The sequence below is a fragment of the Euprymna scolopes genome, chromosome 29 (genome assembly GCF_053919585.1).
Source record: "Euprymna scolopes isolate OS-2025 chromosome 29, ASM5391958v1, whole genome shotgun sequence".
Taxonomy (NCBI): domain Eukaryota; kingdom Metazoa; phylum Mollusca; class Cephalopoda; order Sepiida; family Sepiolidae; genus Euprymna; species Euprymna scolopes.
Window position 1 is genome coordinate 38918395 of NC_136510.1, and position 25845 is coordinate 38944239.

General features: G+C 33.1%; 1 protein-coding gene and 1 long non-coding RNA gene across 8 annotated transcripts in view; one reads left to right on the forward strand and one right to left on the reverse strand.

Moving 5' to 3' along the window:
• The window catches only part of LOC145252608 (uncharacterized), a 103354-nt gene extending 90441 nt beyond the window's left edge, over window positions 1-12913 (reverse strand). The window contains exon 1 of the long non-coding RNA XR_013863632.1: window positions 12815-12913. This is a non-coding gene — a long non-coding RNA (uncharacterized LOC145252608). The remainder of the gene's footprint in view (window positions 1-12814) is intronic.
• LOC145252605 (PRKCA-binding protein-like) overlaps window positions 1-25845 on the forward strand; it is a 102164-nt gene that overhangs the window by 37449 nt on the left and 38870 nt on the right. For 4 of the 7 annotated variants that reach the window (XM_080112311.1, XM_080112312.1, XM_080112308.1 and 1 more), the window contains exon 2: window positions 8215-8455. In XM_080112311.1, coding sequence (XP_079968437.1) covers window positions 8215-8455 — 241 coding nt within the window. Of the gene's footprint in view, window positions 1-8214; window positions 8456-16406; window positions 16479-25845 lie in introns of all 7 variants that reach the window. The other 3 variants (XM_080112307.1, XM_080112306.1, XM_080112305.1) reach the window with 1 other exon arrangement.

Here is a 25845-nt window from a genome sequence, read left to right on the forward strand (position 1 = left end):
CAGTTTCTATCAAATATTTTAAGGTTTAACTTTTAATATTGTTTTACTTTTGTAAAGTTTAACGTTTCTAGACATTTTTTTTCTTCTGAAATTTCCATAAAATTAAATAATGATAAATTGCTTACTATTCTCTTAAAAAGCCAATCAATTATAGTAGGGAGTTATTAATTGAGAAAAGTTTTACTGAAACATTTAAAGCAGGAGGTGGGAGGGGGGGCGTCAGGCATTGCACGGTAGTAAAATACACTGCTTAAAATAAAATTTAAAAAATAGGAGGCATTACTTTTGGAATGTCTGGTCGTAAAATGCTTAAATATATTTTAATTTTTAATTCTGTATGAAGTAAAATATATTTAACCATATTTTACGACAGGACATTCAAAAAGTAATGCCTCCTATTTTTTTTAAGCTCAAACAGTCAGAAAAACGGCTTAAGCACGTTTTGGTTTCGATTCTAGCTGATGGCACCCGAGTCATTTTTTTTTTAAATACTTTTGAAATCAGTACTAATATATATATATATATATATATATATATATATATATATATATATATATATATATATATATATATATATATATATATATATATATAGTACTGATTTCAAAAGTTAAAAAAAAAACTGACTTTGGTGTCATCAGCTAGAATCGAAACCAAAACGTGTGATCCAACCCTGTTTCCTACCATTTGAGCTATCAACAGAAAGATTTAAAATGAAACCACTTCAAACTATGAATGAATTTTCACATGTGATAATAGAAATATGTCGGCAAGTTGAAATGCAAACTGCTTATTTCAACTTGCTGAAATATTTCTGTACGCGTTATTCGTTCATCCAAACAAAGATTTTACTTGTTACTTGATGTATGATTATTATTTCCTGTTAATTTAAGTGTTTAAGAGTTTATCAGTTAAATATTTGCACTAAAACACACACACACACACACGCGTACGTCTACTGTTTTATTTATATAGATAACCACTTACTGCATGTGGGCAAAACAGTCTCTACCAAACTACTCAATTTTTTGTCTACAGACTTGAAACTTGATGTATAGGGGATTTGATTTGTGGAATAAATTCGATTTGGTTTTTAACCAGTAAAAGTGGCTGTTAAAGGGTCAAAATTGAAAAATTAGAACTTGGCAGGCATGTTGACAATGTGTTCCTCTATGCATGTGCAAAAATGCATTTATATGTTAAACTGTGTTAATTTATAAAGTTTTGATATCCATCTGTTCTTATCCCAGGTGGTAGTAAATTCAGCTTTGGTTCCTATTCTAGCTGATGGACTGAAGACATTTTTTAAAAAACTTTTGAAATTATTACTATATATTAGGTACAATATAATAATGATTATTATATTGTACCTAATATAGTGTAGTGATTTCAAAAGTTAAAAAAGAATATGTCTTAGAGAATTGGCTCTATAATCTATTATATAAATCTCACCTGTCTGTTTAAATGTATGTATGTTTGTATGTCTGCCTAAAACTTTCAATAGAGGCAACGGATTTTCACAAGATTGGTATTGTTTTGAAGCTCGACCCTTCGGATGACATATATCGAAAAATTGGCTAAAAACATTTATTCCTTCACCCTCACCTGGGCACTTTTCTACAAGGAGGGGTCGCTTTTTTTTGCCGATATTTTTTAAAGCTATCGTCTTCTTTTCGATTGACTAGCCTTAATTTAAACCTATGTCACTTCCGGTTTGGCGATGAGCGCAACAGCAAAGATGTCACGTTTTTTTTTTAAATTTTTTTTTTTAATGTTTTTTTCCTCCTTTGCATTACGGGTTCAAGCCTACCTGTCTACTACCACTTTTTTTTTTGGGGTGGGGGGTCAACACACCCTTCCAAACACCCGGGCAATGCCGGGCACCCAGGCTAGTAATAAATAAATACAGAATCTACATAAACAAGATAAATGTATTTTATGACCGTGCATGTGTGTGTATATCATTTTTTTGTCATTTTCTTTCTTTGCTTAACATCTATATGGACTTAATTTTACTCGATTCTTGTGTTAATTGTCAGTGGCGTTGAGGTAGAATGCTAGCCTACAAAGTCAACGGTGACTTTGTGACTGGGTTCGAATCTCCCAAACAGCAGTAATTATCATTTCCTACACTGATAATTGCATAAGCATGAGAACTAGTGTCAATAGGTATAAAAACAGTTGTCAATATTTATTTTAAAAAAATATTTATATGATGTGCATCTTAGCAGCTTTTAACAGCGTTTTGTTTGATTTTCAAATTTAACTTAAATTATATATTGTTTAGGACTGTGATCCTAGTTGTTTTCTGACAGAAGGAACAATTACTGTTTTTTGCACCAGAATCTATCTGGTACTTATTGTCAGCTAGTTTTTGACTTTGAAATAGTAGATTTGTTTTTTTTTAGCTCCTTACATCAAGTTGTTTTATGCCTTGTCTCAAGCTCTTTGCATAAAAAAATTAAAAAAATTAGCAAGAGATCTAATTTGGTATGACTGTAACATTATTACCAAGCTGAGTATTTGACGCTTGCTCATAAACAATTTTTATGTATGATAGATGATTGATTTTCTCCACTGTATTATGGATTGATTATGTGTAGTTTATGAAAATATTTAGTGAATAATAGATAACTTGACCAGCTCAAGTTCCTGTCCGATTTAAAAATAATGTTTCTGTTTGTTCTGTTTTTTTTTATTTATTTACTAGAATATGTACCTAGCATTGCCCAGTATTAAACGTAACATAAAATTCCTTAAAAAAAAAGAAGTAAAAAAAAGAAAATGGAAAGAAACTGAGACATGTGTCTGTGAGTATTATGTTTCTTTCTAAACAGTTCACTCCTTGTAAATAAAAAACAAAAAAATACTCGAACTGAGATAGAAACCAAGTGAGTCAAGTACGATAACCATTAAGCCAGCTCGACATTATCTTTAAAAAGTATTTTCAAGCCATACTCATTCTTAACATAATGTGAATGATTCGTGCATGTGCAGTCATGAAGCAGTTGACAAACAGATAAAAATCCGATGACCTCCAAGTACCAAGTTTTCAATTTGGACCCGTTAGCAGGCTTTTTTTTAAGATACAAACTTATTAAAATGTTTTCTACATGTCTGAATATCCTATATACCAAATTTCAAGTCTGTAGATCAAAAATTCGTTGAGTATATAGGTTGAGAAATCTTCTCACACACAAGCACACACATACGTTCTCACTTTTATAGATATATAGATTTATTTTTCGGTTTATTGTGTATTCATGAATAAGAACTAGTCAAGCTACAACCACTGAAAAATAATTTTCCTTTCTTCCTCTGTGTACCCAAAACTAAAACCTCTTCCACCAGAGAAGTGAACTGTCCATCTGTAGAATAAAATACCGCAAGATTACTTCTCAACTGACTACAACGTAGTCATTTTTCAAGTCTGATGTCAACAAATTCTTGTTGATCCATCCTCTTTAATAATCAAACTCTGCTCTGTCCCAACCATCATTATGCATCCTCCCGACCCAGACAAACACATTAACTCTTATCCTCGAGTGGCCTTGGGACCTTGATAAGGAGTGACATAAAAACAAATGTGTGTGTGTGGTATGCTTTTGCATATAAGAATATTATCACATGTATTGAACTTTGTATGTTTAAACCTAATCTGCGTGTGTAAACATCTATATATATATATATATATATATATATAAAAGCGAAAATGTGTGTATGTATGTATGTGTGTTTGTGTGCCCGCTAAAATCTTTCGACAGACAGAACAAAAATTAACAAACTTGGTATCATATTGAAGCTCCATCCTTCGCCCGAAAAATATCGAAAAATTGGCCAAAAACGTTAATTTTTTCACCCTGAAATTTTCTACAGGGGGGGGGGGTCAACAAAAACCGTCCTCTCATGACGAGATCGGTTCTACGCATGCGTCAGATGACGTCATGACCTGATTTAGTTTAAATAGTTGAAGAACTGACACAATTTCATGTACATTGTGTTAGCTCAGTTGGTTAGAGCGTTGGTTCATTATCTAAACGTTTTGGGTTTGAATCGTGGTGTGACATTTAAAAAAAAAATTTTTTTCGATTTTTAAAATTTTAATATTGAAGCAGGGTTATTTAAGCCATTTTTCATGTAAAGTTCGTTTTTCTGTTTTTTTTTACTTCCCTTATTCTTAGGTTTTCATTAACAGCCACACCCCCAACCGACCACACACATCGAAAAACACCTGGGTACCCACCAATATTTTTTATTTTAATATCGAAACAGGCTTATTTAAGCCATTTTTCACGTTTTTTTTTTTTTTTTAGGTTTTTAGTTTGTTTTCTTTCTTTCTTTTTTTTTGATTTTTACATTTAACATCGTTCGTTTCCCTTACGTTAGTTTTTTTTTTTGTGTTTTTTTTCGATGTTTTTGATTACCCACCCAACCCCACCGCCCGGGTAGCCCCCCGCTTAAGTTTTAACGTTCATTTTTCTGTTTTCTTTTTTTACTTCGCTTATTCTTAGGTTTTCATTAACAACCACACACACCTTCAAACACTCAAGCAACGCCGGGTACCCCCCCCCCCGCCGCTACTCTATATATATAAAATCGAAAATGTGTGTGTGTATGTATGTTCGCTTTTTGTGTATGTCCAAGAAAGGCTTTTTTCTGAGAAGCGATCAGTCGGCTCACAACTTCTTAAAACTTTTTATATCACGTCTAAATCATAATATCTACGTGTTAACAATGGGGGTTGCCTGTCTGTTTAATTTGTTCAACTTTGAAAAGATAAATATTCAACATTTTTCGATCGCCGCATGTGGATTAGGCTTTTTTGTATAATAAAAGCAAAACTAATTCTGGCGGTATTGTTCCGATCGCGGTCGCCAGAAACGTCCAAAAGCAATCAGCTTTGATCAATGTGGAGTTTCTCCTTGCATCAGACAATTGCTATTCAATTTAGACAATCCCCTTTTTATGGGGAGCTGGTCCCCCCCCCCCCAACATCGTGGGGAAAAAACGCTTTTTCTGTATGTCTACAAAAGGCTTTTTTCAGAGAAGCGGTTGGTCGCTTCACAACTTTTTAAAACTTTTTATATCACATATAAATCGTAATATCTCACAGTTAATAACGAAGCTCGCCTGTCTATTTAATTTGCTCGATTTTGGGAAGATAAATATTCCACATTTATCACTCGCCGCATGTGGATTAGTCTTTTTCCTATAACATCTTGGAAAAATAAAAATTTAAAAAAAAGCGTTCCGCTGTAAATGAATACTATCCGGCAGTCAAACTTGACCTCATTAACTCATTAAAACGGGCACCTGCCAAATCCAAGTAATTAAATAAATTCAAACGTGTTTCTGTTAGCATCTCGCGGTAGGGTAATTGTTAACGTCGCACTTTTTTTTTTTTCACACTTTAATTTACAACTTTGCCTCAACGGTTCGGGTTCGATCCTCATACTTACTTTTTTTTTTTAAACCCCCCCCCCATCACCATCAACGCTCTGATGCCCTTTGTTCCAGTTGAAATGAATAGCTCTTAGCGCAATAAAGCACCTGGCTTTAATAAACTTCTGGGAGTGACTTTTACTCCTGACCTGAAATGGAAGACTTACATCACATCCATTGCGCAAATCACTGGAAAGATGGTTGGATCATTCTACTGCTCCAGAAAGTATCTTACTCCTGGTGCAAAATGATGTACAAGTTAAATACGGCCTAAGATAGAGTCCTGTTGTCGCATCTGGGGTGGAGCAGCTAATAGTGCCCTTTTCACCTCTCTGCTCCCTCTTTCTCACAGAAGAGATGCTGCGAGCTTATCTCTTCTCTATTGATACTTTTATGGTAAGCATTCGATTGAGCTCCAATCTGTGCTTCCTCTCTGTAAAACGTTCACAACAAATACTCACCTAACTGCAATAAACACCAACAATTTTCCTCATTTTCTATCTGTACCCAAAACTAAATCAAAATTCTATGAGCAATATTTTTTTCTATAGCTGTTCGTCTGGAACATAATAGTGTTTGCCTACTTCCCGGCTGACTATAACATGGTTGTCTTCAAGTCTAATGTAAATAAATTCCTATTGAGTCTTTGATTTAGATAATCTAGTCCTACCCAAGTTCCACTGTGACTGATCTTCTCTCACCATCTATCTAACACCTAACCCCTTTCCTTGAATGGCTTCTGGGCCGTGATAAGTGGTGACCTTCTAAGTAAAAAGAAAAAAAAGCTCTTCCAATGTGTAAAGGTTTCAAGAAGGGGGTTAATCTTTTCTGGTCGGTTATAATGACACATTTAGAAGAGTCTTACACCCATCACCCTAGTGGTTAAAGATACGGATTGATGACCTGGGTGTCCCAAGCTCGCACCCAGTTCATTCCACAAAAATCACTTTCACTTAAGATGTTGGCAACCTTCACATGGTCCCTCTCATAATCTCCAATGTCTTTCTAGAAAGAATTCTGATTAGAAAAATATTGGGGGAGACCAATACCAACAATAGAATCTTCGGATTCGGATTCGGATTCGGATTCTGATGATGACGACGACGACGATGACGCCGCCGATCCCGACCCCCCCCTCAACCACTCTAATAACCACAATCTTGTAAAAAGTTAATTTTTTTTTTTTTTTTTTTTTTGCAAATTTTTATTCATCTGATTTTTTGGGAAATAGTTTAATATTTAGCCCCGTAAAAATATATTAACATTGAAATGCTTGTTAAATCACATGGACTGTTCTATTGTTCATATAGATCTACTTATTTATATATTGTGTCCGGTGGTACCAGATCAAGCTGACTAAAGATATGTGCTTCCTGAGACGAAATGCACCTAAGATTGATGCTTTTTGTTTTTCTATTTCCTTTTGCAAAACTTAATTATGTTCTGCAAAAAAAAAAAAAAAAAAAAAAACAGCAACCCACCTTATCACCCTTTTCCTTCTTCCCATTTCTCTTTTCTCTTTCCACCACTTCCTGACTGGTTTCCTAACGTAAAATGTACTAAACATTAATACTGTAACCCTTTCCCGTCTCCCATTGCAAAACTCATTCATGTTCTACAGACCAGGGAACAAAAACGACAAAATCCACTATAAAACAACCAAACCAAACACTACAAACTATCGATTGAAGACACAAAGAGCTTGAAGAATAAAAACCTTCTACAAAATAACTGGATGCAACATGGATTTACAAAATAACTGAATTCGGCATTAAATAACCTGAAAAGTGTTGATATGTCATAAAACAACCAAACCAAACCAATTATATGTTGTGCATATTTAGGCAGCATTTTTTCATTTAAACAAACATTGCTATAAATAACAGAAAAATTCTGCTTAAATTAATCTTTTTTTTTTTTTACCTTTTCTTGACAGTTATAATAAAAAGGAAATGAATCATAAAACACTAAATTATGGTAGGATGTTTTTGGTTTTTGGTTTCAATATTGTACATTTATTCACTTTGCTATTTTTTTTTTTATGTAGCGTTGTTATGATTTTATCGGTGATGCTCAGCATAATCTGGCTGTTGACATCGTATTCCGGTCAAAGCCGAGCGAACATTGAAATAGGTCTGGTTCACAATACGCACCAGTACCAAGATTTTTTGTTTACTTTTTAACTTTTAATGCAAGTCGTTGTCTGTTCTTGATAGACAAAACAACAGTATCCACAGAGCAGCATCATGTACAATTCTATGAACAATGTTTAAGGGCTCTAAATCTTTTTCCCTTGAGTGCAGGAGGCTCCGAGGCGACCTCATCCTTGCCTATCATATCTTCCATAGACGGTGCGGCCTGTTTTTTTCTCCAAAAGCTTTGATGCCAAGCATCATTCTCGGTTTGAGTGGTATCTCCGTGAAACCAGCTACCCGATGAGGTCGTAAACCAGGTCATATTAGAGGGCTTGAAGGCGTCCTTAGACAGACGCTGGTCGGACCTCCATAGTTTTCCTCTTGTATAGTGTCTCTTTGTACATAGCCCCCTAAATTTTCACTAACTTTTTCCCCTTGTAAATGGCAATTGCTTGTGCATTTATTTTTTCCAATATCAAGAGAAAAAAGTACAACTTTTGAATTTGAAAATCGTCCAAAATATCTATAATCAAGAATTCTATTTGATCTAAAGAAATTAACTTTTGAAAATTAACAAATTGGATAACCGAATGAATTTAAAAAATGTTAAATAATTTTTTTTTCTTTACTTTTCCAGGGGTATGACCGTGAGTTCTGGAAGTGTGACACTCCAGAAAGACTCGCAGAATTTGATTGGAATTAGCATCGGAGGTGGCGCTCCTTTGTGCCCTTGTCTTTATGTGGTGCAGGTCTTCGACAACACGCCTGCTGCCAAAGATGCCCAGCTTGCATCTGGAGATGAGATTGTGGGCGTCAATGGTCACAGTGTCAAGGGAAAGACAAAAGTCGAAGTGGCCAAAATGATCCAAGCTATCAAGGTAAGTCATTGACAAAAAAAGCAATATGTAGAATGTAGTTTGATCCCAGATGACTAATTTAAATTGTATTGCAGAGGAGGTTTTTTTGTTGTGGTTTTGAAGGGATGGGGATCAATTAGACTTTAGGCACTCCAGAGTAAGCAAATATCAGAAAGAAATGTGATTTTCAAATTAAAACGATCATTTTATTCATTGACTGTGATCGTTAAAAGAATCTCGATTGAATTCCCAACCATCGTTTGTAGTTTTATATTGAAATAAAGGTAAGTTTTTGTTTGTAATTGGAAAATGACATATCTTCATTTACATTCTTTATTTTTAATATAACTAGTACTTTTCTCTTTATGACGTCATAAAATAAATAGGAAAAGTTTTCTTAAAAATATAATATCTGAGCTCCAATCCTACGCCCCCCCCCTCCTTGCCAAACTTTCACGAAAAACACTTTTCTAGCTGAAACCACTATCAATAATTTCCCTCATTCTTTATTTGTGCCTAAAATCTAAACATACATTCCATGAACAAAGATTCTTTCTTAGAACTGCACGCCTGTGGAACTCTCTTCCATTTACTTGCTTTCCAGCGAACTACAATATGGTCGTCTTCAAGTTCAATGTAAACAAGTTCTTGATGAGTCGTCGCCTTAAGTAATCTAATTTATGAAATTTCCACTACTAATGATTACTACGATATTGTCCCATTGACTACTGTACACTCATTGACCCTTATCCTCGAGTGGCCTCTGGGCCTTGATAAGTGGTAACTCCTTTATATATAAAAAAAACAAAAAAAAACACCTTTTTTTTTTTTTTTTACACTGGTTTCATTGTTATATGGACATTTTTAATCATAAAACGTTTTGAATAGGAGTTAGTCACATCCTTTGCAAGTATTATTTCGTAAGATTAAAATTAAAACTTTTGAAAATCCGAGTAATTCTGTAAGATTTTTTTTTTATTCAATGGAAAACAAATCTTTTTTTTTCTGAGACTTTCAGTGGAATTCACCCTAATTGATCATAGAAGACTTTGTGTAACGTTGTCCGGGAACCAACATGTTGTGGGTAGCCTCAGTCACAAAGTAGTACAAAGGATAGAAAACTTTTCTTCATTGTTATGGCCGTGGGTTTGCTCATGTGTTCTTGAACGTTGTCCACTCTCTCAAATGATCTCAAACATTATCTCGTTCTGTGCTCCATGTCTCTGCCGTGATCGTTCCCTTTCTCCTTTTTATAGTCTTTTTTCTTTACCAATGATATCATTTTGTATGCATTTATATATAGCTGTCTGCGCTATGTTACATTTGTGATATGTTTTGGTTTTTTTTCTCAATTTGATGGTATGTCCATGGGTGAGAAAATTGAACATTCGATTTCGTTGAGGGTCATATCAAAGTAAAATCTGATTGATGAATCTCACGTGGTTAGTACGTGAATGAACCACATTCTTTGAAAGCATTATTTCGTAAGTTTAAAATGAAAACTTTTGAAAACCAAATAATACTGTTAATTTTTTTTTTTTTTTTTTATTAAAAAAAAAATGAAAATCATTTTTTTTTTTTTTTTTTGTTGGAATCCACCCTTTTGTAATATGTTTTTCTTTTTCCTCGATTTGATGGTAAGTCCATGGGTGATTGCCCCTGGATGAGAAAATTGAACATACAATTTTGTTGATAGTTGTATAAAAATAATATCTGGTTGATATGACTCATGTGATTAGCGTGTAAATTTGAATTGGAGTGAATGAACCACATCCTTTCAAAAGGTTAAAATGAAGACTTTTGAAAACCAAGTAATGCTGTAACACATTTTTTTTTTTTTTTAATAAAAAATGAAAATTATTGTTTTTCTGAGACTGTCAATGAAATCCACCCAAATCATACAAGACTTTGTAATACATGTGTGTGTTTTGTTTTTTTCTCTCTAGAGTCGTTTATTTTCTGATTAGGGTAGATTCCATTAAAAGTCTAAGGAAAAAAAAAATGATTTTCGTTTAATAAAAGAAAAATTTTACAGCATTACTCAGCTTTCAAAAGTTTGCATTTTAATAAAATGTTTTGTTTACAAAATTTATAACAAAATATATAACTTTTTTCTTTATAAATCTTTAATGTATATAAAACAAAAACTCTGAAGTGTACACATATCGTTGCTTTTATAGTTTAACTGAAAGTGAAAGAAGTCATTGTCAACCAAATTTGTTATTTTTAGCATTTGCTTATTCTGGGGTGCCTAAAGTCTAATTGATCCCTTTTTTTTTTTTTTTTTTAAATCAGCAAGTCCTTTCAGAATTAGTGAAACAACATTTTTATATCCATTGGATTCTAAAAACATGACAAATATGATTTTAATATTTAATAATAGTAACAATTGCTTTGCATATTTAAAAAGACAAAATTAAAACGGTATTAAAACTCAAGATGCTTCTACAGATCTAAACTCGCATGAAAAACGCATTCCAAATAAAAAAAATTTGAGATATTCACATATCAAGACAAAAATAAGTATCCTCAACAAAAATTAAGAAAAATTATTGAGTAGACGTTTAATTAAAAGCAAAAATAAATTTTATTGTAAAGTGTAATTTTATGGTATTAAGTTATTTTGAAGAGTTATCTGAAAACAGGGGAGATAATTCAGTCTGTCATTTTGTAAATGTTAACATTTCTTTTAAAGTGGAATACTCCTGTGATAAAATTGATTTAAAATGATAAAGTAAAGGTATGATGACAAAAACTTATTTGAAAATACATAATTTGAAATCAAAATTAAAAATTCCACAAGAACCTTCTTGTCAACCTAATAATAGAGTTTTAATTAAAATTCTTGATAATTTTCCTAATTTTTGGTAAGGATACTTGTAATGTTGTGACCTTTTGGCTGTGATCATAGCATAGTGTCTGTGTTAACTGTGGCAAGCAGGACCATTATTATTATTATTATTATTATTAATAATAAAAAAAAATAATAATAATAAAAGAAGAACATTTGAGCGACAGCAGGTCCTGGATCAATTATTATGATTAGTAAAATAAACAATTAGATTGGGAAAAAGTGATTGACAGGAAATAATAATAATATTGCTACAAAGAAATGTAAAAATAGATGTAAACATTATTTTTGGTTTGGTAACTAGATTGAGGTTACATCAACCGTTGGTCTGAGACATGTAGTGAGATGTAGATTTGGGGAGATTCTAGTCAAAAGGGGGAATTGGTGTCTCCATGACGCAGGGAGCAGCGTTTCCTCAGGCAGCCAAGATGTAAAGACGTTGTGATCTTTGAAGATGTCAACCGAAATCATGAAAATAAATGTTCGTAAATAATTCAGGTATGTGTTGTGTTATTTACATCTGTTAAAAAGAACTGTTTGTCTACAACTGTTTTGATATGTCCACATCAATTGTTTCCTGTTAGAACTGTTGCATAAATGTTAAAATATACACACTAGACGATCAACTAAATGATACGACGTATATACACACACGCATTTACACGTACATGAATATACAGATAAAATATAAACCCTACTATTCAACGTGTACGTTGCTATGGAACATATTCATATACACACACAACGTAACATACCCCTTTTTGGGTGCCATATATAACATACTTATTTTTGCCTGATGCGTATGTATATCAAAGAGGTTTTATTTGGAATGTGATTTTTATATGTGTTCTTATTTATACAAGCACCAAAATTGTTTTGTTTTTTTTGCTTGTTTTTTATCATTTCAATTATTTTAACTTTCAAAGCAACCACAAATTTCTTGAAGAAAAACCTAAAAACAAAGCACTTTTTTTTTTGTTTGGTTTTAGTATTTAGAAGAGGTAATCAGTTTGGTATTAAAATTTATCTTGGAAAGCCTGTCCTCCATGATTTAAATAAGTTTGAAGGTCAAATTACAGAGTGAGTGGAAAGTGACTACCTATTAGGTGTTCATAATTTATTACTGAAATATTATTCTTACAAGATTATAAGAAAGTGCATAGTATTGAGTGTTATGTAGAATGTAAAATGGGTACCAGCATTCATCACCACCGCCGTTTTGAGCCGCTTGGAAACCGCATCAACTGATTTCACAATGAACTTATTCTTTTTTTTTTTTTTTTTCTAATGAATCATTACCTATCAAGGCTAAAATTCACCTGTTGAGGATGGGGTAGCCTGGTATTGTGGTTGGCGAACCAATCCTCTATTTTTAATTAGATTAAAAATATTTGTTGTTTGGCCTCCTATGCCATATAATGAAGACATGAAGTATGCCGATATATAATAAAAACCAAAGTAAAATTATTTACAGCAGATACAAAATAAATGGTAATAAGAGTTCAGTGAAAGATTATAAGTAACGTTACCTGCATTTATAGTCTTTGATGAGAGGTCAACGAGAAGGTCAGGAGTGGACTGGTGTTTGCAAGACTGGACAACGTTTATCGTCACATCTTTACTCTTTGATGCCCAACGAAGAAAGAGAATGAAAGATACAAACTGGAAGTGTATCACCCCCTTGTGGCCAAGAATGATATTACCAGAGTTAAAGGGGTGATAATCGTGTTTGCCTAAAGGTCATGTGTTTGTGTGGAGTACTCGGTTCCCAAACACTTGAGGATAAGGATAGATAGATAGATAGATAAATGTTAAAGTGTCTCTAATTCTCTCTATTGTTGCAGATGTTTTGTGTGTAGAAGCACAGGTGGGCCTCTTCCAAGAAATAACTTAGTCGCAAGAGGTTAACAGAAGAAGTCTCCGAGCAACAGAGACTATTCCAGTTGCTTACTCAGTGAAGGAACTAAGGTGTCTAACTGTGGTAGCAGAGCAGCAATCAAAAAAAAAAAAAAAATGGCCCAAGCATATGTATTCATCAATAAGGCGCCTCCACCTTTTGATAAAGAGAAGGATGATTACCAAAAATGGTTGAAGAAATTTAATATTTGGAAATCAATTACAGATGTCGACAAAAAGAAACATGGTGGATTGCTGATTTTATGCCTAGATGAAGCGACTCAAGATAAAGTGTTAGAAGCACTAGGAAATACTGATATTACTACAGATACAGGTTTAGATAAAGTTATTTTAGAATTGTCTAAACTCTTTGAAAAAAAACAAAACTATCAGCGCTTTTGAAGCGTATGAAAATTTTGAACTCTACAAAAGACCACAGTCTCTTACTATTCCAAATTATATAACAGAATTTGAACTTAGCTGGAATAAGGCAAAAACACATGGCGTGACTATGTCAACAGATATATTTATTGTTTGCTGAAATCGGCAAACTTACCTCAACATCAAGAACAACTAGTGAGAGCGACAGTCACTGAATTAAATTATGATAAGATGTGTGAACAAATGAAAAAAATATTTGGAACTGCCCCTCAAGACTCAAAGTTCAATATCGAAGTAGAAACTGATTTCACAGAAGTACATGGTACATTTTTTGGTAGAAACTTTCAAAGCAGAAGTAGAGGCCAACGTGGAAGAGGCAGATGGCCTCCACGGAATTTTAAAAGTGACTCTTCTTTCTCTGTTGGTCGTCATCATAAAGTAACAGAGAGAAGACATTTCAAAAATCCCCTAGATCAATATGGTCAGGTCACTAGATGTCTCCATTGTGACTCAAAGAATCACTGGATACAAAACTGTCCAGATAAAATCTCAAGTGTCAGAAATATGTCACAGACAACAGAAACATCAGTTGTGGATGATTGTGATTATCAAGATCATCCTAGTGAGGACACTTATCATGAAATAACCTTGTTTCAGGATGTATTTTCGAGCTCTGAAGATATGAAGGGTCTGGTTGGTGAAGCTATGAATAGTGCTGTTCTTGACTGTGGTGTCACAAAAACAGTTTGCGGACTAGTGTGGTTCTCATGTTATTTAGATTCCTTATCAGAAAATGATAGAAAAAGTGTACAATATAAAGATAGCCATAACAAATTCAAGTTTGGTGATGGCAACTGGATTCCTGCTTCGAAGACTGCCTGTATACCGGTCACTATTGGCAAGATTGAAACCTCTATCATCACTGATATTATAGATGCAGGCATTCGCCTTTTTGGCTCAAGATGAGTTGAAATCTACAAAAGCAAAAATTGATTGTGAAGATGATACCGCTATAATTATGGGACAAAAACTTTTGGTATCTTTAGCTAGTAGTGGTCACAACTGTCTTCCTTTGTCTAAACATTGGCATTTGAGTACTATGAGAGGATTTAAAATTTCCATATACCACTCATTCAAAATAACAGCTGAATGAATGAATGTGAAAACTAAAGGACATAAAATAGGGAGGACCATGTAATTCTTGCTTTCCCTAACACCAGTTAGTATTTGCATAAGAGTCAGTAATTATAACAAACGTTTTTGCATATTATTTTTTTTTCTTGGCAGGAAGCATTAGAATTTATGTTTTTAAGCAAAATATAATTCACTTTTTACTAATACTGAATAATAGTTATGTCTACATTTTTAAAGATTATCAAAACAAAATGGCTACTTATAAGTAAAAGTCGATGTTATCATGAATTGCAGTTTTATTGTATTAAGCTTTTTGCTTTTTTTTTAAAAAATGAGACTGTCTGGTTGCTATCTTCAGTGGATATTTAAAGTAGTCAATTTTGTCATTTAATGAAAAAAAAAGTTTTACAGCATTACTCGGTTTTCAAAGGTCTTCATTTTAACCTTATGAAAAAACAATACTTTTATCAAATATTATGTTAATTTCTTCACATTTATAAAGTGCATAACTGATTAAAAAAAAAATTCCTTGAGACTTATGGGAGATTTTAACTCAGTATTGACATCATGAAAACTACTGCCTTAGTACTGTGTACTCGATCTAATCCCTTTTTTTCTCAGCCAATCACAAACAAACTCCAAAACAGACTAAGAGAATGAATTCCAAAGGCAAGCAATCGGAAGAAATAAGGTATTAAGGTAAAAAGCTATCTGAGGATATCTATAGTGAAGGGGTGGGAGTTTGTGTCTATTCAGGTTTGTCAGAGTTATGTTGAAGGTGTACAACTGCAGGAACTTCATTGGAACATTCCGTGGAAATACTTTTAAAATAAACAAAGGGATGAATGTATTTATTTCTCTGCCACCACAAGAAATGTAAGATTAGGGTTAGCTCACAGATTATGATTTAACAACACAAGGATTTTACTTGCAAGGAAAGAAAAATAGGCAAGGACCTGTTATGGTCCAAAATATATCAGAAATATTTCAACTTTAAAAAAAAAAAAAAAGAAAAAGAAATTGAATCATATTTTCCTCCTTTCTTTCTAATAAAATATTTTGCATTTTTAACATGTTGTAAAAACAGTTTTATCTGTTTATTCAATGTTTTTTTTAAATTCTTAATGATGCATTCAAGAGCTTTAATACCAATTCTTATAGATTATTTTTTGTTAGTCTTTATCAACACGGGTATTTTTATTTCTGCTATGTTTCAGTTGATGTACCATGCTGTCTTTTTTTTTTTTTTTCATTTTTTTTTACTACAGTGTCACTACTTATGAAGGCTCAAATGCCACTCGAGCTTATTTGGAATGAATAAAAGTATTTTTTTAAATTTTGTAAAGATTTGATTGACATAATGTAAGGAAGTCATTATCCGATTCTCACAATATAAAGACATTTTTTTTTTCAAAGCCGTGAAAGAAATCTGTTTTCATTGATTAACGATAATAAATTTTTTATCGGATGCGTTTGCTTGGTTCATTAAAAATTTAGCAGACGATATTAATTCCTTGTTATTGTTATTTTTTTATTTATTTTTTTTATTCTAGATTGTCTCCAAAATTATATTCATAAAAAACTTAAAACCAAATGAATTTAAATTTGTTATAATTTTGTTCTCTCCTGAGTGCCTGCTATGATTTTTTTCATTTTTTTTTTCCTGGACTTTGTTGGCAAAACCTGAATTCCTATCCAAATTTCTTTCAGGGCCCCGATGTCCCCCTGCTCAGCTCTCTGGAAGGAGAGGGAGAGAAGCCATCTGAAGAAGCTCTAGCCAAGGTCAGATGGTCTACACGCCCTACCCTTGCCAAAGCCCAATTCTTGAATGCTAATGTTGTTGTTATGGTCATTTTGGTTTTCTTTAACTTTGCACGATATATAACCTTACCAGTTGTATTTATCCTAGCATTGAATAATGCTGGAGCTTTGAGAAAAATAATTTAAGATATATTAACAGTAATGTCTCCATATTATTTGGATTTTTCGTACGACTGTTCTCATCTTGAGTGTCATTTTCACAATGTTTCGGTCGATGCAAACTCTGACCTTCTTCAGGTGTATCTTGTCGAACTCAGGAATTTGGATGGAATTTCAAATGGAACCCTTTATTTACTTTTCAGGGGTAGCATGTTCTTGTTCCATCAGCCATGACTGGATAGAGGTCCTAAGTAATTCACAATTGTCTTTTTTGGTCACCCGTAGTGAAAATTGAACCTTCAACCTTCATGAGAATATCACTTTTTACAATTGATTTTTCCAAGTACTCTAACCACTGCGCTACGAGTTCTTGCAGATGGATGTTATATCAATCGAAAAAGTGCGAAAATGACACTCAAGATGAGAAGAGTAATATGAAGAATCCAAATGCTGTTATCCCAGTGACCACTGTACAATCATTAACCCTTATCCTCGAATGACCTTCGGGCCTTGATAAGTGGTGACTCCCATGTAAAAATAAAACAAAACAAAACAAAAACTATAGCATACCTTAAAACGTTACATTTAAACATGAACTTACAAAGAGAGCTGATATCTGGCTTGTTAGTTCGATTATTTAAATTTAAATATAACTAATTATACGGAGTTACAAAGAAACTACAGTGGACATAAAAGCAGGTGTTTTTTTGGCCTTTGGGACAAGATCACAGTGTAGTATCTGTTCCGACAGATACTGCAAGCAGAGACCCTATGTGGGGGCGACCCCACAGATAAGACCTTGGTCAATGTAGGGGCAACCCTTCATACCAATTGTCACTATCCAGCTCCCCTACTCCCCGGGGAGTTGGTTCCCATTTCCCCTTCACTCCTCACATTAAAAATCGGCCTTGTGCCTAATTTGCTCGGTGGGGGAGCAAATAAATACCATCTGTTCTTCAGATGCTGCACTTCAATTTCTTGTTCTCTGTCAGTGGAGGAGAAATCCTTCACGACTGAGACAATTTTTATTTTTGTTCCTTTTCTCCGCGTTAAAAAACGACCCTGGTGTCTAACTCTGTCCCGTGGGGAGGCATTGTAAATAGGAACATAAAAGCAGGTATTTTCACACAATCCTGGGATGCCGATTCTAGGATATTCATTTTCACTAATCTTCTCACATGTTTTTTTTTTTTTTTAAATATACATGTGTAGCATAGTTGTGTGACGATTTTTCTTTGACCACTGTGTTATTAGTAGGGCTAGGACAACAGCATATTCTTTTCATCGTTTTGACTCTCGAGTGTGTATCCGTTGATATCTTATATTTTTTTATATATAGTGATGTGGTTCTCAGTTGATTAACTGTCTCGGATATATACTTGAGAGTCAAAACAATGAAAAGAATATGCTGTTGTCATAGCCCTAGTTATTAGGCAATGTATTCGTAGTAATAACTGCAATGTGGCATCTATGTGTAGAGTTGTTTGCCGCTCTTATTCCCTTTAGTAGCAGCAGTAATAGCTGTGGAAAAAAAAAAGCAATAGTAAGCACACACACACACGTTATTTCTTTTTGTTTTTGCGATACATCTTGAATGAATTCAATTATTTACGAAAGTGCATTTTTACCTAAATGCTAGTTGGGAATAAGTTTCCCTTTAACCAATTTGATGCCTCCACATGGGGAATGGCATATATATTATTTTTAAAATATAATTATCCACTGACACATGTTTCGTCGTTTACGACTCATCAGAGTGGCTGAATCTAGCCAGATTCGAAATATATATATTGAGTAATAGAAAGTCTACTGTTTATAGTAAGCACTGTTGATATGGAATGCAAAATTAATTAAAAATTTAACGGTTTAATGCTAAACAAGTGGAGACTCTATTTCAAGGAGTAAAAATATTTATTTATTAAAATTAAATCTGATATTTAGGTTCCTAACAGAATCTTCATCAGAAAATGCAGGTTCATTTTTTTTTTTATGTACCATGGCGATGGTAATGCTTGGCACGTCTTCCTTCAGATGTTGGTGAAGTATAAGGTTTAGATGTCCGATACAGTAGAAGACGCCAGTATGTATGTGTTAAGTAATAGAATGTCCTTATTCCATGAAATTTCAAAGTATGACTCTTATGCACAGAGTAAAAACAGTTAGCAAAATAATATTTATATAGACTAGCTATGATTTTGCTGGTCAGCACGTAGTTTGAAAACCTAAAAGACTGAGGGAAATAATGTATTATAGATAATATAGAATCATATACATCAAAACGGATATTCAGCTTGAAGTCCACGTTTGAAAAGTAGAACCATAAAAATCCATATATATATATATATATTTTTATAGCTTCTTACATCAAGTGGCTTCATGCCTTGTCTGGAGCGATTTACATTATATAATGTAAATCGCTCCAAACAAGGCATGAAGCCACTTGATGTAAGGAGCTATAAAAATACTACTTACTGTTCAAAGGATAGCTATTTATAAGTGTTCAATCCATATATATATATATATATATATATATATATTTTTAGTGTGTTTTAGAGTGTTGTTTACAATATTATTACACAAGTTTAATGCATCAACTTACATTCCTCTCTCCCGTTCACATTAGGGGAACAGAGGAAGATCTTTGAAAACTGCTTTTTTTCCAGATCAAATCCCCAAGAGACCATATCTCGACTGTCATCTGCTTCATCTCAAGCAGTGGTTCATCAGTGTGACATGGAATGATTACTGGTGTGTCGCAAAGAAGCTACAAGTTGTTATAGATGAAAAACAGTTTTCATATCGTTATATCTGGAGTTGTTTGTATTAATTAGTGCTGGGACAGTTAATCGGAATCGGAAAAATCGGAACTTTTTTTTTTTACACAGTGATCACCACTTATCAAGGCCCGGAAGCCACTCAGGGATAAGGGTTATTGCAAGTACATTACGTTAGTGTGGAGATTTGATGATGTGTTTACTTAAGGGGGCGGTTCATTAGGAATTTGTTAACATTGGACTTGAAGACATCCAAGTTGTAGTCCGGTGGGAAGCAGGCAGACGGAACAGAGTTCCACAGGCGTGCAGTTCTAAGAAAGAAACTTTTTGGAGTATCAGAATCGGAGAGATTTGTGTGCATTTTCTGATGCCAAAACGATTCTTTGAATTATTTTTTTTTTTATTTGATTTTTTTTTTTTTTTTTTTTTTAAATCTCCCACTCCAGATAGTAATAATAAAATAATAAATATTTACTGATTTAAACTTCCAGTAAAACTAAAATCTCTTGATCACACCCTCACAAGTGTGTGTTTTTACATTTGAGAAAATATCTGCACATTTAAAATGTGTTTTTACGGTAATCGGGACAAAATATCCATTTTCTTAGTTAAATATTTAGAGGTTTATAAAGAATTGGAATTAGTAATTCTTTCAGAATCCGGAATTAAAGTACAGAATTGGTAATTGTATCAAAATTGGAAAAATATTGGAATCGTCCTATCACTAGTATTAACAACTACTTACACATTATTACTTACATAATACTGACGTCTAAATTTAATGAAAAGAAGAAATAAAATGCATAAAAAATCATTTGTTTAAATTGTTAGATATTCTGAACTTATCAATATTTATAAATATTGGGAAGTGTTAGGCTTTATACCATCTCCTCGTTTGCAATATTAATCATTATCTATATTTTTTTTATTATTTTATTGCAAAAAGGCTTTATGAATAGAATATTTAACTTTGTGATAGGTGTGCTGTGAAAATTTATGGAGCTTAGTATAAAAAAGGTTGAAAACTACTGCTTTAAGGCCTACAAAGATTCATTGTATATTTTATGACTTTGTTGTGCATATTATATTTATTTAATCACATTGTTTAATTTTTAAAATAGCATCTTAAGTAGTAGTAGTAATAGTACAGTTAGAGGTTTAAATAAAAGAAAAAGAAAAACACTAAAGTAGTAGTAGTAGTAGTAGCAGGGGTGGCAGCATAAAAAGAATACCGTAAATAAATAAATGACATAAATAAATATATAAGAGCCAGATACGTCCAAGGATGGAATACTGTTGCCACATATGGGCAGGAGCTGCTAGAAAAGACTTGTCCTGCCTTGATAGGGTTCAAAATAGACTTCGTGGCCTGGTGGGAGATGTCCTTTTCTCTTCGCTGCAACCTCTATCTCACAGAAGAGATGTTGCGAGTTTGTCTCTGCTTTATCGTTATTTTCATATAAAGTGTTTGACTGAGCTTCAATCTATGGTCCCCCCTCGCCAAACTTTCACAAGAAACACTAGACTAGCTGAAAACATTATCAATAATTTTCCCCACTCTTTATCTGTGCCTAAACCTAAACATAGATTCCATGATCAAAGCTTCTTTCTTAGAACTGCACGCCTGTGGAATTGTCTTCCGTTTTCCTGCTTTCCAGCTGTTTATAATATGGTTGTCTTCAAGTCCAACGTGAACAAGTTTCTGATGAGCTGTTCCACTTAAGTTAACAAATTTACCGAACTTCCATTACTATCGATTACTATATTGTCCTTTTGACTACTCTACACTCTTTAACCCTTATCCTTGAGTGGCCAATCGGCCTTGATAAGTGGTGACGCCTATGTAAAAAAAAAAAAAAAAAAGGAGGCTTATAAAGTATAGAATATTAAAAACATTTTAATATAAGTATTTGGATTCTTCAAACTACTATTCGCATTATTTTCACAAGGTTTCGGTTGATGTAACCTCCGACCTTCTTCAGGTGTATCTTGTCGAACTCAGGAATCTTCCTGTCAAACTCGTGGATTAAATAAAGGGCTCTGTTCAAAATTACGTGCAGATTCCCGAGTGTGACAGAAAGATTCTCAAATTCGACAAGACACATCTGAAGAAAGCCGGAGTTTACTTAGACCAAAATATTGTGAAAATAACACTCAAAATGACAACAGTGGTTCAAAGAATCTAAATAATACGGACTATCAATTCTCATCTCAAAAATTCAAAAACGTAATGGTAGTATAGCGTTCAGGGCTAGAAGTAGGAATACACAGGGGTTCTCTTCTGTTACCAGGCAATGCCACCAGGTAAGTTTTTCAGTTCATTAGACAAAAATTAAAAAAAAAAAAATAGTGCGTGATGTATTTTGCAAAGTTGAAAATCCAAAAATGACCATTTATTTATTTATTAGTTGTTTTGTTGTTTTTTTTTTTCTGCTTTAAGTGTTTGTCTTTTTCTTCTTTCTCATATACGCCATGTATACATTCTAATCGTTGATCTGTGATAGCGAACAGAGTCAATAGGAAGGAAAATATGCCTATGTTTTTTCTTTCTAGCTTTGTTCAGTTAATAATGATTACAAACATTTCCTGCACTCATTGTGTAGCATTATCGGATCATAGTGAAAATGCCAACCGACCAAATTAGTCTAGTAAAAGCATGGTGACTAATTAAGTACTCATATAGCAAGGCAAGATCAGAAAGCAGTACATAAGAGTAGTGACATCTGCTAGTTGGGTGGGTCCATATAAAAATAAAACAATTAGTCTTTACGATAGTCATCTGCAAGAGTTTCTGTGGCGGCAGAGAATCAAAGCAAATTATTTTGTGGGATATTATGTATTGGATACGTTTTTTTTTTATGATGTTTGAAATTTTGTTATTTTGATTTCAATAATTTCATTTATTATTTGGATTTCAATAATTTTATTTTTATACTTTCATAAACATATATGTATTATATAAATTCCAATTAAAAAACTTATTTTATTTTTAAAATTAAAAAAAACAAACTTATTTTTATAATTTCATAAACATGTTTTTATAAAATTTCAAATAAAATAAAAAGCTTTTATTTTTTTTACTCTTGTTATTAAAAGTGCACATAATGAATAATTGATATTTTTATCTGTATGATTTTGTTTATTATTGTATATTTTTCAATGTCCTTTTTTATTTTATTTCAATAAATCGCTTCACAATCGAAATACTGAAGAACAATAAAATTGAAAGAACTAATTTGCCCTGTCACCGCTTTCAGTAGCGCTATGAGGTTGGGAAATACGTTAGCTGCCTATAATTTGTTCGACTACTATAGATTTTCAATATGGCTGATATAAACAAAGGAGAGTGCAAAGGGAAATTCATAATATGCCACAAGGGAGATAACGCGCACCCTGGGGTTTATTTTATTTTTTTTTATTTTTACAGAATGGAAAAAAATAAAATGTTTTCATTTGCATTTTTTTAGCTTTGATTTTTGTTTTTTCTATTTTTTTTATTCAAAATAATTTGTATGAGTTTAGCTGTCAATGTTGTCTGTCAGTCTGTTTTTGATTTTGGTGAATCAGAAGAACAGGCGACTCGAAGTTGGCAACAAACAGTGTCAGATAAAAAATTTGCATAATAATACTTAATTATTTTTTGCATAAAATAATAAAATGTTACTGTTTCACTGTTTTGAATTTGTTTTTAGTATTATAAAAAAGTATAACTTTGAAATATTTTTTGATTTCTTTTTTTTTTTTATATAGAAAAATAGAATAATTTTTCATCTGACACTGTTTGCTGTGGACTTCAAGTTGTCTATTTTTCTGATTCATGTTAATTTCTTTTTTTCTTTTTTTTTTGTAATTTCATTATTTGAAATGAAAAAAAGTTCAGTGAAATATTTTTGTCTGAACTTTTTGAGGAATTTTCATTTGCAATGTTTCTCTTTGGACTATTGTCCTTACTGTTGCTATTTATTTTTTGTGACTATGTATATCATCGTCTGATCTTTCCTCTGGCGATCGTCAGGTCCATTGTTCATTCACAGTGATATTTTCTACATATTGAATACATATACTCAAACATAAGTGCTGTTGATTATTTTTTTTTATAGTATATGCTAATGTTTTTTACATATTTAAATCTGATAAGTTGATTATTTTATTATTACTAGTGTACACGTTTTTTTTTTTAAATGACATAAAAAAAAAAAGAAAAAGATACTTTGTCAGTATTCACACTAATATTCATATAAAACCATAGAATTACACCAGTAATTTAATTTTTCATATATAGATTATAATTATCATTTCTGGTCTTGGAGTAAAAAAAAAACAAAAAACAAAAAAAAACACCCATATTCCTGTCTCTCTATAAGAGGCTGATCCGTCCAAAGCTACAAAATGCCACATCAGTATGGTCACCACGATATATGCGTGGCATTGGAACCATAGAAACGGTGTACAGGAGGACTATGGAATTGGTCCCAGATCTGCATGATCTGTCCTACGAGGAGCGACTGAAGCAACTGGATCTTCCAACTCTGGTGTTCCGTCAAATGAGAGGGTATGCCATCCAAGTCTTCAAATATCTGCAAGGGGAATACAACGTGGACTGTCTCAAGATACTTCCTTTGAAACAAGGTTGTAGGATGCATGGGAATTCTTTGTGTTTGGATAAGCAACGACATCGACAGGGGGTATTTGTGCGAGCACACTTCTCCCAACGTGTGGCACAAACTGCCAGAAGAAGTGGTTTCTACAGAATCACTCAATAGCTTCAAAGTCAGACTGGAGAAACATTGGAGGAATCACTAGCTTAGCTTTTACTACAAATCTAGAGATGATGTGTATTGAGAAACTGTGATCTCAAGTGTATGGGCCTGTGTTTCTTCTCACCGTATATTGTATTATATTGTATTATATTGTATTGTATTAACTTTTTATTTCAAGTGGAAGATTTCCTTCTGAATTCATTTCAGATGTTAGGGGGGTTGTCTGACTTGCTTTTTGCTTTCCAATCTAAGTCTTTTTAATGTTTTTCACTAGGATGATTATTGCAAGTTTTCTACTTATGCAAATCTGATTTTTTTTTTTTGACATGAACATTCTTATAAATTGCTGCATTTAAACATTAAAATTCTAAATTTTGTGTGTCTATTTTTCAATCAAACTTATTTTTGCATATTTGTAATAATTTGCCACAGACATGGAACAGCATAACTAAGAATCATGGGTGAAGTTCATTCATTCTTTCTGCGAACTGTTATCCTCATCTTTATAATTGTTGTTTCATTACATTTCGGCCAACTCAGGGCTCATGGTGTGGTGGATGGGGGCGTTGAGTCTCTATGGTTCCAGGTCAGCATTGTCTGAAGATAGCAGTTTCAATCCAACCCAAAGCAAGCCAGTGGATTAGTTGGCCAAAATGTGGTGAGACAACAACAACTATGGAAGGCAGTAATTACTGGGGATACAGTTACAAGACTCAGCATTCCTATCCCGTCATGGTTAATCACCTGAAGAAGGCCAGAGGACGTGTTGCCGAAACATTGTGAAACAATATCAACTATGAAGATGAGGATAACAGTCCACAAAAAGAATGAATGCACAAATGATGAAGCCTCATCTCAAAGGATTCCAGAAATATAAAACAAGAAATATGGGTGAAGTTGTCTCAACACAAAGCCATTCAATGAAAAAAAAAAAAAAGGGCTTAAAAAGCTTATTTTAAAAAAACAATGAAGAGAGATTGGAAACCTTCCTTTTGTTGAACGGCAGTAAAGCAAACAATATCAATGATAAATGCAGTTCGTCAAAATGTTTCAATAGGAATTTGACTTGAAATTCTGACTGAAATTAAATTACAACTTCTAGGATTAATTGGACGGACAATGGGACAATTAGAATTTGGGGAAAAGTGAATTAAAAGATTCAATGTGATACAACGTAAAACTAGTATTATATAAATGTGAGGAGAAAAGCAACAGAGTGAGTCTAGGAAACAGAGTCTCTCTGTAAGAATGTACAGAGTCGGAGGTTATGCAAAAAAACAGTTACTGTTCAGTGATCTTGCACGTGATATTTAAAAACAAATCATAGTTTTTATATAATATGTTTCTGACATTTTCATTTATTTATTTGCGGACTGTTATCCTCATCTTCATAGTTGTTGTTTCACGACGTTTTCGCCAACTATTCTTCTGGCCTTCGTCAGGTGGTTAACAGTGACGGGACAGGAATGCCGAGTCTCTTAACTGTATCTTCAGTAATTACTGCCTTCCATAGTTGTCGTCTCACCACGTTTTGGCTAACAAATCCTCTGGCCGGCTTTGAGTAGGATTGAAACTGCTATCTTCAAACGATACTTACCTGGGACCGTAGAGACTCAACGCTTCTAATGAAAAAGTTAAATTCTATATATAATGTTGAGGTAAGCAGACAAATAAAGGAAGCTAGTGAGATAAGGT